The sequence below is a fragment of the Pelophylax lessonae genome (assembly GCF_965119305.1).
Source record: "Pelophylax lessonae genome assembly, chromosome: 3".
Classification (NCBI taxonomy): domain Eukaryota; kingdom Metazoa; phylum Chordata; class Amphibia; order Anura; family Ranidae; genus Pelophylax; species Pelophylax lessonae.
Genome location: NC_138770.1, coordinates 333,933,880 through 333,951,615, shown reverse-complemented (window position 1 = coordinate 333,951,615; position 17,736 = coordinate 333,933,880). Strand labels below are relative to the sequence as shown.

Sequence of the window (17,736 nt, the reverse complement as noted above, 5' to 3'; positions counted from 1 at the left end):
GTACTGGCCAGTTCACACATTGACACTGCTGCTGGGCGCTGGGTCACCGATAAGAGCACTTCAAGCCAGACCATATAGCAACAAATATTTCCCAGGACCGCACACCAATTTAGTAAATCACAAAACAAATGATCACAAAATGGCTTCAGCTGATGTTCCACCCATCAGTAAAGCCCCTCATGGTTTTTTTCAACCATACATTGGTAAGGTATGCATCAAAACCTATACATATCTTGGGTCTTTGATAGTATTAATTATCCAAAAAGTTACACATTAAGCAAAAACTAATGTTTTTTTCAAATTTATGCCCATTTCTCTGTTTATTTAAAATAAAAATCTTCAGGATATTATATAAAAAAAAAACAACTAAAAAACAAATGAAGGCCCTATGTGTGGTAAAAATAGTGTGCAATTCATTTTGATATGCAAAGTTATTGAAATCTATTGATCAGTAAACCAGTACATATCAAATCAGCAAAATTTGGTTGGGTCACAAAGGTTTTAATCACCTTGGGACTTGAGAGCGTTAAATGAGTATTAAGAGTTAATTAGAGTTAATTGGCTGATAAAATAAAATCTGAAACAGAATGCTAGTTTAGTCAATTTCATTGTACAACATTCATCATTCATGTAAGCTTGTGTGATAGCACATGTAAATTATATTTGTCAGAGTCTTTTAAAAGGTCTATATACACATTTTCATAGGGTGACCGTGGAGATCCTGGATTTAAAGGACTTCCAGGAGCAGATGGATTCAAAGTAAGCAAAATTATCCATCTATTTGTCTATCTATCTTATGGAATAACGTTTTGCAAGGTCCATTCTTAATACTGTAAACGTTCTCATTATATGATAACACTTATTAAAGTGCACTTATATTGCAGGGAATCTCAGGTCCACCAGGAATCCGAGGACCTCTAGGGGCAAAAGGAGTTAAGGTAATATCATTTATAATAAATCAAGTCTAGGGTGTAAAAATTCTCAAAAACTAGAAAATGTATTAAAAAACAGGCACCAAATCCTGGTACATGTTTATTTATTTTTTGTTGAGATTTGTTTGTACTGTATAGATGTGTAATTGATAAACAGCATGTTGACAGTGTTAATTTGTCAATGAAAGCGTTTTTGTCAAAATTTTCGCCAGCAGCATTTTTACAGTGAAGAAAATGAAACGAAAAGTAAACCACATTTTCGTCCACTGGCGAAAACTATGACGGAAATCAATTCAGTTTTCGTTAACAAATGAAAATGAGACGAAAATGTGAGGCAGGGACATTTATCCTCGTAAACTACCTTCCGCTCCCAGCAAGCAAGCGACTGTGTAGCCAGCATTACAGGCCCCCAAGTCCTCAGATGACTGTCCAGAGCAACACTGTGCATTACAGGCCTCCCGAGTCCTGGCGAGAGTCCTACTCCCGAATCACAAGTCATGCTGATGACCATTAACAGCAGAGAGCACCCACTATGTGTATACATTATAATTACAGCCCTGAGGCCTCCCCTCAGACCACAGTCCATCCAGAGCACTCTGTGTGCATTACAGGTTTCCTCTGACCACTGGTATCCAGGGTACTATGCATTACAGGCCATCCCCCAGACCTGAGACCACCATCCAGCACTGTGCACTGTGCAGCATTACAGGCCTCCTCTAACCAGTGACCACTGGCATCCAGAGCACTTTGCTTTACAGGCCATTCCTCAGACCTGAGACCACCATCCAACACTGTGCAGCATTACAAACCCCCTCTGAGCAGTGACCACTGACCACTGGCATCCAGAGCACTGTGCATTACAGGCCATCCCTCAGACCTGAGACCACCATCCAGCACTGTGGAGCAATACAGGCCTGCTCTGACCACCAGCTTTCAGGACACTATGCATTACAGGCCATCCCTCAGACCACCGTCCAGCACTGTGCAGCAATAAAGGCCTCCTCTGACCACTGGCATCCAGAGCCTTGTGCATTACAGGTCATCCCAGGTCAGACCTGAGACTACTATCCAACATTTTACAGCATTACAGGCCTCCTCAGACCACCATCCAGAGCACTGTGTAGCATTGCAGCCAAGGTTCAGGGCACTGTGCAGCAATACAGGTCTCCTCAGAGTCAGGCCACCATCCAGAGAACTGTGTGCAATGCATTACAGGCCTCCTCTTTAGACTATCCATGTCCAGAGCACTGTGCATTACCGGCGTCCTTAAACTGTCCATTTTTCAGAGCACTGTGTGCATTACAGGCCACCTCAGACCACCATCCAGAGCAGTGTACAGCATTTTAGTCAAAAGACTATAACTAAAACTAAATCAAAATTTTATGCCAAAATTAACCCTGCTTGGTGATGCAGTCCGAATCCCATATTCTTGATTTGATGGCATTTTGTCCTTTAGGGTTAGCCCACAAAAGTGTTTTTAGGCAGGATTTTTACAGTAACATGGTGCATGTTTGTATATGTACATGTTTAACAGAATGTACAGTTGGCCAAATGATCAAACAGAGATTGGGTTTAATTTGCAATTTACTAAACAGGTGCAAAGCTAGAAGCAATATTTCAAAACAGGTCCAGGGTGGCAACATACACTGCAGAACAATAAAAGCTGCATAAACATATGAAAGCTGCACAAACATGGACTCTTCACAGCAATGTCTCTGTGATTCACTCATGGGAACATGTGGCTGCATAGCATTTTCTCTATAAGACTCTAAAAACAGAGAGTCTAGCTGAGAATCCCTACTTTAGTAAAACAGTACAGGCCACAGGTGCTTGTGATTGTTCTTATAGACATTGTCCCTCACTGTGAATATCAGGGTAGCTCTGGTCACACCAAGGCCCAAAAAGTAAATGCCACCACCATTGGAACTGTAGTACTCTGGTAGCAATCAGGGAGGTGCTTCCCACAGTAGCTGGGTCTTTTGGAGAATCTGTATTCTATCAGGCTCTGACCAACTTGGCTGCAGATTACTTGCCCTCTGCTTCCTCAGGTGTGGCCTCTCTGAGGAAAGGATGCAAAGAAATGTATCTTCCCTGGGAATGTCAAGGAACCCAGGAATTTGTGAGAAAAGGAGTTAAAGCGCCACATTTTATGGTACAGAAAGTGTACAACTACTCAGGGGTTTTATGGCCTAAATATGTTGTATTTCCTCTAATACCCTAGTCTGGAGGTAATGTCTTCAATACTAGAGGAAAAGGGAGAATATTATCGAAAAAGAACAGAGATGTATCAAGGTAATGAGATGCTTTGCTAGCATAATATAATTTTAATGTCAAGATGCACTATTGACTTTGGTATGTAGTTTACATTTCAGTTCAACTTATTTAAAAATTTCCAAAATGCTACAGTTCATCATATTTTCTAAGAAATAATTCACAGTACACATAATGTTTAAATAACTACAGCATATATCCAGTGCTGGTAAATAACTATTGTATTCTATTTTTTTAGGGAGAAGAGGGAGAAAGAGGGCATGAAGGGATTCCAGGATTCAGAGGTGTCAAGGTAAGTCTCTTTATTAGACCTCCAACAATACTAAATAAAGTTTAAGACATATTTCTGAAAAATAGATAACTTCCTTAAATGATAGTTATTTTGCTTTTCCCATACATGGCAATTACATTCATGCATCTAATGTTACAAGTAAGTTTGAATAGATTCTGGTCCAAGGAGTTGCCATGTCTTTGAGAAGAACTGGTTAAACTGTGAATCTGGTTAATGGTGATTCAGAAGTAGATAAATAGCAGTAAACAAATAATACGTGAATAAAAATGTGTGTTATATAATTTTTCAAAAATGTGTTTATTTGATTATGTTTTTTTTACTATAAGCAGCAGTGTACCTAGTTAGTTTGGCACCTTGGGTGGTTTATCTTTTTAATACTCCTTACTACATACATTAAAACTATTACATTTTATGCAGATATAATAAACTTAGCATATCAATCCACCTGATATAAAGAAAGTCAGAGACACTATTACCTGCATAGTTACCAAAGTATTGAAATATTTAGGAGGGCTGCATTGAAGGTATAAAAAAGTAAGATGTGGTGGTGATAGCATGCCGTCTACCATCACCTGGAGGCGTGGTCCATAAAGTGAGTGTCACTTTATGAGATATGGCTTGTAGTGTGGGAGTATTGGTGGTATTGTAATTAATAGTAACCTCCAGAATTGGTCTCATTGGCAGCAATAATAACTCCTAGCATTAATGAAAGTGGTTGCAACAACCACTTCTTCATTGGTGGTCATCGAAAGTAACATTAACCCCCAAGTATTGGTGGTCAAAGGCACACTGTAAAAAAAAATCCTCAGTCAGTGACTGGGAGTAAATGGCACCGAAATAGCAAGTCGTGAAACTTAAAGTTATATATATATGTAGCACCCTCCTAGACAGGTGCTAGGTAAAAGCATTTATTTTGCTCCATCTGCTTATCAGGGGAGCCGGATCTTTAGTTAGGCCTGCTCAGTGTGTGCTCAGTGTGTATTCATATGGTCTGAGGGCTTGTTCCCACTGCATCCAATAGGGAGGCCTGTTGGACAGTGGAGGAAACCTGGCCAATGATACACAGGCTTTTGTGGCAGTCTCAGTGGGAGGGCACCACCACAGTGCATCCTGGGATTGACCATTAAAGCCGAGAGCACATGAGGCAGGGTATCTTTGGGGCGGGAAGCCTGGTCCTAGGAGGAGGGTGATGGCTGTCTCTCCTTCTGTCAGAGAGGAAGGTGGTCACAGGCAGTTGGCCTAGTGAGCCAGGTGTGGAGCTGAGCCAGAGAAGCCCAGAGGAAACTGACAGTGGAGCTGAAGGCAGAGCTACCTGGGAAAAACAGTCCGTGGGGCTTGCCAGGGGTCTGCCCAGGAACGGGACCACTCCAGTGAGACAGAAGGTCAGCACACACAGTCAGAGCAATCTACCACATAGTTCGCCTTTCAATATTTTGCCTCAGTGGCAGGGTGAAGCAACGGCCTTGCCACATTCAATACAGATGATTGTGCATAGTTATCAAGTTGGAGTATCCCACGCATCCCTTCTCCCATCCAAGTTCAAATAAAATACAAAAAAACAAATCCCCTGGACTGTTTACTGACTGAGCCAAGGACTTAAAGTGCTAAGAATTTACAAGTTGTTACTAAGGGTAACCCAGGGGAATCTGTTCATAGCAGATCCCAAGGGGGCAGTGCTACATATAGAAATCACAAGCATTTCAGACCCCTCCATAATGGTGGTGTGTCAGTTATGGAGGCAATACTCAGGCAGCATGATTGTTGCGAGGCTCCTCTTTTTGGGCTTTCCTTGAGCCCTACAGTGTATAAAGCTATTGTAATAGTACTGCACAATGTGAATGCAGGCCATTTCTACTTCTGCACAGACTTCAGGATAGAGGAAGGCAGAGTGTGGTGTGGCTGCATGTTGTGACTGTGAAACTTATGCAGGAGGAAGGTGAGATCAGATCACTCAGCTCTTTTTGCTCCTGCTGGCTGCTCAGCGAGACTAATATGTCCCTTCACAGACTTCACCTGTGTTGCCCCTGTTAAATGTCACGTAGCAAACACTTTGTAAAGTGATACATTCACACAGAGAAAAAACATTTAAATAATGGTACCTGGTGCAGATTGCACCCCCCGCAACCCTCTAGGAATGCCACTGCAACATAATAGAGGTCCATGTTTGTATTAATGTAAAGTAGCAGGAACCTTTATGTAAAATCTAATAAAGGCAGTCTAATAAATATTTGGTGAAAGGGTAAATGAAATAAAGCTCCACACATGTATCAAACTAAATATAACTAATAATTTACATTTTAGGGTGATGATGGTTTTCCTGGTGCTGAAGGGCGTTCTGGCAAACAAGGATCAAAGGTATTGTAGGATCAGTTACCATCAGTACATCTTAAATAACTAAACTGAATATATACATATATCAGTGTCATATTAAAAAACAAGTTCTCTTCTCTTTATTTAAGGGAGGTGTTGGTGACCCAGGAGAACCTGGATTTGTTGGAAGCAAAGGCGAACCTGTAAGTGTGGATTCTTAAGATTATATTTTCTATCTATCTATCTATCCATTTATCTATCTATCTATCTATCTATCTATCTATCTATCTATCTATCTATCTATCTATCTATCTATCTATCTATCTATCTATCTATCTATCTATCTATCTATCTATCTATCTATCTATCTATCTATCTATCTATCTATCTATCTATCTATCTATCTATCTATCTATCTATCTATCTATCATCTAACTCTATCTAGCTCTATAACATCCAAGCCAAATCATTTACAATAATAATTTTTTTGTAGGGCATATTAGGCCAAAAAGGTCGGCAAGGTACACAAGGACCTCAGGTACAGTATAATTTATAGAGTATTTTCTTGGTGCTCAGAAACATATAAAGGTGATGTGCAGACAACACAATATTGTTTTTTTTTTTCAAGACTTCATGCACATTGGGAGCTTTCACGCATTTCTATGTGTGGAAAGATGTCAATGACTGATGGAAATTTGGATCCATAGAATTTAAGACCCCAAATAATATTTGTGCATTTAACTTCTTCTAATGTCTTTGTTCACCCTTTCATTATTTATAACATGATTTTCAGAATAAAGTGGTTCTAAAGCCTGGGTGGTTGTTTTAACTTAATGTATTCTCAGTATTAAGATAAAAAATGCTCTAACTATTTCCCTCCCCCCCTCTCTAAACACTTACTTGAGCTTTTCAGCAATCTAGCACTGTCCTGGCTTCAGGTCTTCTCTCCCTTCTCTTCCTCTTCTCACAGGGACTCCGACAGCAGTGGGAGCCATTGGCTCCTGCTCTTGCTGGTCAAGTCCTGTGAGCAGAGAGCACAGGGCAGGGTCTATAGACACAAAGGCAGATGTGCCTCCATAGCAAGCAGCTTGCTAAGGGGCACACATGGAAGAGAAGTAGTCTGGAGCACTGGTGGGTGACCTCAAAAGAGGAGGTTTGGGGCCACTCTGTGCAAATCCATAGCACAGCGCAGGTAAGTATATCATAGTTACATAGATAGTCTGGCTGAAAACTGACACAAGTTTATCTAGTTCAACCAAAAAAAGGGGAAAAAATTACAATCCTATATTCACAATCCTATACTAACAGTTGATCCAGAGGAAGGCAAAAACCCCAGCAAAGCATGAAACAATTTGCTTCAGCAAGGGAAAAAATTTCTTCCAGATCCCCAAAGGGGCAATAATGTTAGTATCCAGTTATATTATGTACATTTAGGAAATAATCCAGGCCATTTATAAAGCAATCTACTAAGCTGGCCAGAACCAGCTCCAGAGGGAGTTTAGTCCACATTTTCACAGCTGTTACTGTGAAGAAACCTTTTTGTGTTTGGGGATAAAATCTATTTTACTCCAAACATAAAGGGTGCCCCCTTGTCCTCTGTGATTAATTTAAAGGGAATAACTCAACACCAAATTCACTATATGGACCACTTATGTATTTATACATGTTGATCATATCCCCCTTAATCTCTTCTTCTCAAGAGAGAATACATTCAGCTCCTCTAATCTTTCCTCATAGCTGAACTTCTCCATGCCTCTTAGCAGTTTGGTTTCTCTTCTCTGCACTTTCTCTAGTTCCCCCTTTTCCAGTTTGGGCACTGTTTTTTGAGAACTGGTGCCCAAAACTCAACTATTCCAGATGAGGTCTTACTAATGATTTGTACAGGGGTTAAAGGATATATCTCTCTGGAGTCTATACCTCTCTTAATACAAGAAAGGATTTTGCTTTCTTTTCGAAACCACAGCTTGGCACGGCATGCCATTATTAGGCTTATGATTTACCAGAGCACACAGATCCTTTTCCATCATTGATTCCCTTAGTTGTACCCCCTAATATGTATGATCCATGCATATTCTTAGCCTCCAAGTGCATAACTTTACATTTATCAAAATTAAACCTTATAGTTTCCAAATTAAACATTGCATTGCGGTTGGCTTGTAAGTTGCAGACATTCTGTAAGGATGTTATTCCACTGCATAACTTGGTGTCTTCTGCGAAGACTAAAGTGGTCCCAATACTGAATCCTTGAGGTACACCACTAACAACCCTAGACCATTCAGAGTATAAATTATTAACCACTACTCAATGAATATGGTCTTTTAGCCAGTTTTCTATCCATTTACAAACTGGTTTTCCCAAGCCTGTAGACTTTACCTTACACATTAGCCGTGCGTGGGGAACTGTTTCAAATGCTTTTGCAAAATCATGTATACCACATAATATGTTTGGTGTTTTAATTTTAAAAATCTAGGGTTTATAGTCATTTTAAGTTTCTAATTTCCAATTGTATTTTTCAGGGAATAATTGGTGATCCAGGTTTGTTTGGGCGTGATGGTGATGATGGAGTTGAAGTAAGACATTATTGGCTGCAAATGTTATTATTTGACTGTGTTGGGTGACATTAGATTTTATATTAGTTGCCATATATGCTTGTATTTTAGTTCTTGCAAGAAAGATGCAACTTGTTGCTTAATAGCTGAAAACATACTCACATTTTGTGAATTAAAACTATGAACAGACTTGAAACTAATAGCGCAAGTAATTAAAAAACATATAAACCTTACTCTCAAAAATACTTTTTTTACCGTGTGCAGTCCCTTTCTATTTTTCATTGCTCAGTGGAAAAATAGATCACCAATTTACATTAAAATGATGAACTATGTATTGTATATTATGCCCATTGGTAGGACCACTCTGACTGCGGGAAAGAATACCAAAGAAATAACACGGGCAATGGATAATTTTACACATTTAGAACCTGATAAACAAGTTATTCTTTTCTGAAAGGGGTCTAGTTTAGGTAGATTGTTTAATGTATTTACTACATTTTTTCTGTCAAACAAATAATAAACTTTATGAATAATGATAATGTGTCTTTCAATAATTGTCAGTAATTTGATTTGTACATTTTTTAATTAATAATTATTTGTGCCATAGGCATATCAAGGTCCTCAGGGTGGAGAAGGACGCCGTGGAGTTTTGGGAATTAAGGTAAAATAATTTTGAAGAATAAAATAATATTTTAGAAGTAAAAGTGTAACAGCTTTCTCGTCTGACTTTTTTTCTTTCACCTAAATTTTAATATTTCACAAATATGAATAGGGATATCCTGATAAACCTGAATATATATTAAAGTGAATTAAAACTCCTGGAATCAAAGCCTTCCGATTGGGGATTATAGAACTAATTTTAAAACTGTGTTTTTTGAGTATATACAAAAAGCATTATATCACCAACATAATTGAACAGATAATGTCTAATTGTGTACCAACCAATTATTTTGGGTTACTGTGAATTCCTGATCTAACATCATTATTAAAAAAAACCCTTTCAAGGGAAAATTGAGTACTTTCTAACTTAAAGCTCTTCACAAACTGTGAAAGATCACAAATCTTAAGCATTATTTTTTTTCTTAATTTTAAGAAATGGGGGCTACCAGATTTTGAGTGCTGTTGTGATGAAAAGGACTGATGAGGTTAATTTATTTTCATTTTACTAATGTGTCTTCTACAACACTTAGAAGAAATGCATATTTCGTATGCATTGAAGAAAAGCTAGGACTGTAAAAATGGGCCAGAACTGATTGGTGTAATAATGGGAAATAGTCAAAATCATATGATACTTTTTTAAACGTTTTAATTGTTGAAATGGCTATATTGAAATATTTTTAGTATGTTTTATTATTATACATCTTAGTTTTTATATGTAATGTGACTTAATGCTGCAGTTTAATGTCTAGTTACTTTCAGTATTAGACATTTATATATTTTTATTTTCAAGGGAGAAAAGGGATTTGTGGGGCAGCGAGGCCCTGAAGGTCCACAAGGAAGACCTGTAAGTTATATGTGAAATAACACATAATAAATAAAAACATTGTCTTTTAATTTCTCTCAACTTAATGCAGAGCTTTAGTCTCAAACCTATGTTTTGATAAACTAAACAATTATACCTTATTACTTAGGGATATTCAAACCTTTTTCTTTAAAAAAAAACATGGGTTATATTATATCCATACTTGGTCTCTCTGCTGTCCTAGAATTTTTTTTTATTCTGGGAATACATTATTAGTTCACTTCACTGTACTGGATAAATGACTCCCCTTACATTGTTTGCAAACAAATCATTATTTGACAGGGTAAGTGGGTAAGCTAGGTAGTGTTTGTGAAAGAGTTAGTTACATGAGACAAAGCTGGTGCCTATATTAGAGGTTAGGGCAGAAGGCGAGTTCAGGAATGTGTGGAGAAGATGGCTAACAGCTAGAAACTGTTGTGGTCAATATTTTCTCAACTCTTGCAGACCTTTCAACTCTCTACTTTTTAAAGTTTTTGATCTACTACAAATCAACTTTAGGTTTAACTTAATCTAGTCTTTGCAAATATTCAATATGTTACAGTTTCTAAGTTACGTGACGTTTCATACTTCTCTCTATGATATACTAATAATACATAAACAAAATAAGTCTGGACCACTAATCCGGACATCTCTAATTGACAAGCTTGTACAGGGAACAGGAAATAATTAAAGTTCACTGATCTCTTTGAACTGAATAAAGCAGCTGCATTGGGACATTATCTGGATTCCTTAGTTGGCAGGAATGCAGATCTGGGTGTTTAGAAGATTTCGAAGATTTTAGAAATTCTACTTACCTTGGGTATTATAAAAAAAAACATAATCATGTATTGTATAGTCATTGACCCACCAAATATTTAAGGTAATGGCATTGCTTTAACTGATAAAGAGGTTAGCTTTCTGGACATGTTAAAAGCATTCCATGCTTGGATGTCAAACACCAATACGTAACCCAGATTAATAAAGTCTAGGCCCAAATAGTATGCTCGGCTCAAAGCTAGAGCTGTCAAATCTATCCAGCATTGAAATTATGAAGGTCCAAATACATACAGTATACTTCACTATCTGGAATGTGTGCTAAACTACACACAATTGTTCTTGGTTTATTCTTATTTTTGCCTAATAACTACCAGCAAATACACATGGTTTATTTTTTCTCCAGTAAAATAACTCAAGAGTTCAAAGCAAGGTATAATTGAAAACTAAGAAAAAATAGAGAGCTAAATTAAAATGTTGGGTAATTTATACATGTGCAATAAAGGGACCTTAACAAAAAAAGTAAAAGAGCATCTAGCTGCCATACTGTCCTTACATGTTGTGATAAACTTTTCCATAGCTTTGTGTAATCAGCACCCTTTATAAAGTAGTAGTTTCCTCTTTGGCACTGTTTCTTCCTAGTTATACCTAATTCCAGCATAGAAGAACATCTAAGGAAAATCTACCCTACTAGTTAGTTACAGATGCAACTAACAACATATAACTTTCTCTGTTGTGCTGATCACTACTCTAGGTCAGTAAGAGAAAACAAATTCAGCTGTTTGATGTGTCCTAGAAAGAGTAGGCAGCTTCTTCTTTTACTCTTTGTATAGTCCTGGACTGGATGGAATCTTGCAGCAGAATAACCACAGGAGAGATACTGTATATGTTCAATGTAATTAAAAGATATTAGTGTTGTGTATCAAATACATAGTCTTTATCCAAGTGCTGCATTTTTTTCAATTTACATAGGGGCTATTAGGAATTAAAGGGGATGCTGGTATACCTGGCCGACCTGGATTTATTGGTCCACCTGGAGCCGCTGTAAGTTTATTAATTTTTTTACAGAGAAATGCTTACAATTTTAAGAAATCTTATCTTACAATTTTCTCATGTACAAGCAACTGATATTTGCTGTATTTGTTTTAAATATTTGTACATATGTATATTATTGTTATAAATTAATATTTAGTACAGGATGCATATATGACACTTATTTTGGGCTGCGGCAAAGAAAGCCCAGAACCTCAGATTTGTTGATAGCCTGTGTATAACTTAGGTGTTCTCATCTCTGCTAGTAGAGAAGAAAGGATCATATCTGCTATTGAGGTCTATATTTAGCACAGGAGTTTGCAGTGAAATTCCTAAAGTCTTACTAAACCCACAACAGTAAAATCAGTCTGTGTATGCAGTAAAGCATGATTGTTAATCTCTTTGTGAAACCTAAGGGGTTAATCCTGCTAATTGTGTAAGAAGGCTGGTTGATCCTGTCTTCTCTAATCCTTCCCTTCTTTTACTGTCCCCAATCCATCTGCTGATAGAAGGAGGCACTCTGCACATGCTCAGTTTTGTGTGTATCGCTAGACAGTTTTTTTCGGGATGGTGCATGTGATTAGCACAGGGCCAATCAGCACTATTCAGACAGAAAGTCAAGGGTCATGCAGCCTCATAGGACAGTCAGAGGAGAATGAAAACTCCTCCTACAAGATTTAACCAGTGCTCTTCTGCAAACTGATAGGAGTCACAAGACTGCTAAATACTGCTTTTGAGAAAAGGTATTAAGCGGTTTATATTTACTAAACTAATTGCATTTCCATGTTCCGTGTACTGTGGGAGACCAGATATAATGAATTCAGGGTCCTGGGCTTAGTAACACTTTATGTTAAGGGCTAAGTTCACTTTTTTCCCCCCTAAAATCCAGCTCCCCTATGTATTAATATTCCATTAATGTACCTCAGTTGCAGAAAAATAACACCTTTCTTTGATATTGAGAACAAGGCCTTACCTTTAACCTTGCTATATTTCTCAGAATACTTCAGGGACTCCCTTTATAGATCAGGGATGGAGAAACCAGTAAGACAGAGGAAGGAGTTTACCAGCTGATATCATTAGCACACACCCTTCACCCATCAACTATGTTTTCATAGCACTTTAGATGGCCTCAGACTGCAAGCTAAACTCCCTGGGGTAGCATGCAGCCCACGGGACACCCCTGATGTAGTGCAAGGGCCTGCCTGATTGGATACAGAGTGATTGGATAGATGGGGTGTCCTCCTATTATATAGTTTTGCTAAATCTAAAGGAGATTGTGCAGAGATTGTACAATCAGGTTATATAGTGTAAGGCCACATTTATACACGTAAAATTACCTAGTTGCGCTTTCAGTGTCATTAATTGTTAATGGTACACCAAATACAAAAGCAAACACACATTTTGCCACATAAAAAAATAGGTGACAAATGCAGTACAAAACATGAAACTCACTGCATGTCAAAATGTCCCATGAGCTAATTTTCCACGTGTAGCGCAGCCCATTGAAGTCAAAGGGCTGCCCTATGTGTGTCACTGGAAAAACAAGCCAAAATACATGTGCACCCACTACTCTAGGCGTGAATGGGGCCTGAAAGGGAAATTGGTGCGTTTACACAAGAACAATGAGGCTCCATTCACATCTGTGTGTTTCCAAACGCATGGCAAATTGCACAGAAAATGTGCAATTTGCCATGCATTTTAGAAACACTGCAAATATGTACTGTGCTTGTCTACTCATTACATGTTATAGGCTCCCCAAGTGCGGCAAATGCACCATGCTCCACTCCAAAAAAATTTTCAAGCTTCTCTGGGGCGATTGTTGTAGGGCAACACATTCAAGTTAATAGGTGCACACACCTGAACAATCCATTCAATTTGTATTAAATCAGGCAGGCAGGCTCTACATAGCTAATGGGTGATCTAAAAGAGTTTGTACAATCAGATTGTATAGGAAGTGGGTGGAAGGGGGTATTGTAATGAGGATGGTGTGGTCCAGAGTGGTGAATACACCCTATCACACCCTCTTCTGTGATGCAACAAGGAAGTGAAGGCTTCTTGGAGATGACCTAACAGAAAGCGATAGCTGAGGAAGTGATGGAATCTGAAAATCTTTTCAAAAATACAAATAAACTGACAAGCTTTTAAACCTGCTGTGGATAAGGTAAGTGATAGAAAAGCACATTGGGATGGCTGGACCAGAAATGGCATTGGAAAACACTTCTAATCTTTTTTTTTTTAATAACAAACATGTTATGCTTACCTGCTCTGTGCAGTGATTTTGCACAGAGCAGCCCAGATCCTCCTCTTCTTGGGTCTTTCGCTGGCGCTCCTAGTTCCTTCCTCCTGCCTAGTGCCCCCAGAGCAAGCAGCTTACAATGGGGGCACCCGAACAGCCTCACTCCAGAGCCACGTCTCTGAGTGTCCATTCACACACAGAGGCGTGGTTCAGCCCCGCCCCATTTCTCTCCTTATTGGCTCACTGGCTGTGATTGACAGACAGATTACCTTTAGTAAGTTTTTTTTTTCAATATGAGACCAGCAAGCAAAAAACACGGATGATCGTTTGTCTGATTTTCTCATTGTGTGTACTAGGCTTTAGTTCACCCTTAAGAAAAATTGTACTATTATTTTATATATTGTAAATCAAGTGGTATGTTTATGACTACATATTTAGCATACCTTAACACATTTATGGGGGAGATTAGACATCCACAGCAAAGGCCTTAGTATAACAAACTTAAAGAGGAAGTAAACCCTCCTCTGCAACTTGTACCTATAGGTAAGCCTATGATAAGACTTATCTATAGGTACTGTAAATATCTCATGTACCTAAACATGTACCGTTTAGGAGATATTTACCTTACATACAGCCAGTGACGTCACTGGCGCATGTGCTCTGAAGGAACGTCCGCTCGTGCCGCTCCTTCAGAGCCCCGTGCCGTGACCGCCCGCTCCCGCGAGCGTGCGCGGGAGTGATGTCACCGCGGCTCCGGCCAATCAGATGGCCGGATGCCGCGATCCCGGAAGACGGGCGACTGAACAAGTCGCCCCCTGAACAAGTGTGCGATGCATACTAGCTCATTATGGGTTTCTCTTTCAGGGTTAAAAAAAAAATATATATATTTTGGTTTACAACCTCTTTAAGCAAAACCATACATTATACAATTTTCTTTCCTTCAACCATGGGTTGAAGGAAATAAAATTGCTTGATTTCCCTAACAGCACAGTCAGTGTTAATGGGGGAATCCCCCCTGCTGCACTATTTTATTCTGACAGCGGGAGGTTTCCCAGACATAAGAATACAACGGTCACTGTTGGTGGCTACAGCCACTGGCAGTGATCGCATGAGAAAAACTCAACAGGCCGGTTGTACTGAAGTTGATCGATACATGTCACAATGGGGGCTTGGGGGGGGGGGGGGGAAGGCTACTCAGTTAGTAACATGTTACATGTTACACCTTAAATATGGGTGCAACATGTAACATCTCATACAAAAGGTGAACTTATCCTTTAATTTGTTTCTTGGTCTTAACAGTCCAGGTGCTACTGGCTGTTGTCATCCATGCAGTGATACACCTTTTTCTAATTTCACAGTCATGCTAGGCATCAGAGGGGACGGCGACATAGGATTATATACATGTTAAACAAGCAATCTTGTCCATTTTCTCATTAACCACTTCTTTTTCTCTTGAAGGTGCCCATTATTGCCATAGGCCTTACAGGACTCTAGCACACCCTGATGTTTTGTGTGAAATGTATTAATGTTATTTTATGAATAATCCATGCTCTCATGTCTGAAATTCATGACATCAATTTCTTTTCCACAGGGACATGTAGGTCTTACCGGTGCTCCAGGAACAAAGGTACTTTAATGGCTGTCACAGAAGGCTCCCGATCGCAAGTATGCATCGGGAGATTTCCTGTCCCCACAGATGACTGTGCTGGGAGCGTGCAGGGCGCACGCTCTCTGCACAGGTTTGTGTTTATATAGGGCACATATATATATATATATATATATATATATACGGCCTCTCTGTGTTAAAGCCCACCTGCTGAGAGGCTGCATATATGTGTGCAGCCGGAGGGAAGAGGTTAATATTGTTTGGAAAATAACTACTGTAAGGAACCCACACCAGACACAGCCAGGTAACTGGCATTTTCAGAAGGAGGTCAGAGATCACAGCCCCTATAGTTCTATCACTACCTGATGTTTCAGTTTTGTGTTATGGGATATCTGCACCTGTGCTGACAGGTATACATCCCTGCCATGGCATTTTCTGAAAGTTTTACTAATAATAATAAGACAGGGCGGAAACACACCAAGATGAGTGGGAACAATGCAAACCCAAACCCATATGGACAAAGACAGTCAGAAACTATGGAGGAGAGATCTCAATCTCATATTTACAAAGTACTGGTCATTATTACAGATATATATCCATTTGCAGAACTCTAAACATGTAAACATAGTGCATAACTTCATTTTTGTAATATTACCTGGAATGAACCATTAATGTGCCCCTAAAACAGTGTCAGATCTGTGCTTCTATCATGTTAAAAGGGAGCATTGTCTCGGTGTTGCGTATGCGGCAAGATCACAGCATTCCTTATTTATACTGAGCTGCTACAGAAGTTACATTTTTTTGGACTGGTATAAGCGTTCAGTTATGTCCACTAGAGTGCACTTGTAGTATATGTTTTATGACACATTCCTTTGTATATTACTTCTAGAACTTAGCATCTTCTTATATCCCAGTATAGAAGAGAAAAAACATCTACTACATTCTACAGTGTGCTTTTGATACATCTTTGCTTGCTTGTTAACATGTCTTTTTCTGGGCACAGGGCAATACTGGGGTTCAAGGGATCAAAGGTGCAGAAGGACAGAAGGTAATTTGTTTCCTCTCTTTTGTCAGAAGAGAATATTTCCGTGTAAAGTATATATATATATATATATATATATATAAATATCTATCTATCTATCTATCTATCTATCTATCTATCTATCTATCTATCTATCTATCTATCTATCTATCTATCTATCTATCTATCTATCTATCTATCTATCTATCTATCTATCTATCTATCTATCTATCTATCTATCTATCTATCTATCTATCTATCTATCTATCTCTATATCTATATATATATCTATATATATTATATTATATTATATATATATATATATATATATATATATATATATATATATATATATATATATATATATACACCACAATATTCAGCATTTTGCAAACATTATATAACCTTAATGTTTAGTTAAGTAGTATTCTACACAATCTTGGTAAAAGTTTTTTATTTAAGCGCTATTATTGCATCTTTAAAGGGTGAAAAGGGAGCAAAGGGACCCAAAGGCAAAGTAAGTATGATTCAGGTTACTGCAGTCTGCAGTTGAGTAGTATAGAGTTGTTCATTAAACAGTAAATATTTTTAGGCTGGAGACAATGGCCCAGTAGGTCCTGAGGGACTTGCTGGAAGAAGAGGACCTCCAGGAGAGGTTGGTACTCGTGGTCGAGAGGGAGAGCAAGGTCCTACAGGAGATCGTGGAGTTCCAGGAGACATTGGACCAATGGGATCAAAGGTAAAACCTCTAAAACTTCTGCTAAAATTTCAATATTGAGCAAACACTGCTTTACATACAGAACACTAATCCTACCAAAAAGTTTAAAGTAATAAGCAAATCTGTCATGCTAACAGATGTGTATAAACCAACTTTACTAGCAGACAGCTTGCAGTGCCAGCAAACACATGCACTTATCTAACAAAAAGAGATTTTAGTATATATATTTTTGCAGGAATACCAGTCTCACTTTTAAGGATAACTCTAGTCATTAGCATACGACAGTACCTGCATTGAAGGTTATTAATCATTTCAAATAGATGAGTTCATATCTCTAGTCAAAAGTGAGATTTTGTGGATAGAATAAAAGGTCCTTTTCATTGTGTGTATTGGCTAGCTTATAGTTAAAGCAGGATAAACCATCAGGCTGACTTAATAAAGACAAATAGGTTGTTTACTTTTCAAGGAAATGTTTACTTTGTAAGGGGATTTTC

The 17,736-nt window shown here is 38.5% G+C and overlaps 1 protein-coding gene across 1 annotated transcript in view; it reads left to right on the top strand.

The window, feature by feature from the left end:
* LOC309551884 (uncharacterized protein) overlaps window positions 1-17,736 on the top strand; it is a gene marked incomplete at both ends in the record, with an annotated part of 45,003 nt that overhangs the window by 15,885 nt on the left and 11,382 nt on the right. Inside the window, 14 exons of the mRNA XM_082252599.1 lie at window positions 706-759; window positions 885-938; window positions 3,442-3,495; window positions 5,797-5,850; window positions 5,955-6,008; window positions 6,299-6,343; window positions 8,322-8,375; window positions 8,962-9,015; window positions 9,805-9,858; window positions 11,602-11,673; window positions 15,489-15,524; window positions 16,507-16,551; window positions 17,009-17,041; window positions 17,117-17,263. Coding sequence (XP_082108725.1) covers window positions 706-759; window positions 885-938; window positions 3,442-3,495; window positions 5,797-5,850; window positions 5,955-6,008; window positions 6,299-6,343; window positions 8,322-8,375; window positions 8,962-9,015; window positions 9,805-9,858; window positions 11,602-11,673; window positions 15,489-15,524; window positions 16,507-16,551; window positions 17,009-17,041; window positions 17,117-17,263 — 810 coding nt within the window. The remainder of the gene's footprint in view (window positions 1-705; window positions 760-884; window positions 939-3,441; window positions 3,496-5,796; window positions 5,851-5,954; window positions 6,009-6,298; window positions 6,344-8,321; window positions 8,376-8,961; window positions 9,016-9,804; window positions 9,859-11,601; window positions 11,674-15,488; window positions 15,525-16,506; window positions 16,552-17,008; window positions 17,042-17,116; window positions 17,264-17,736) is intronic.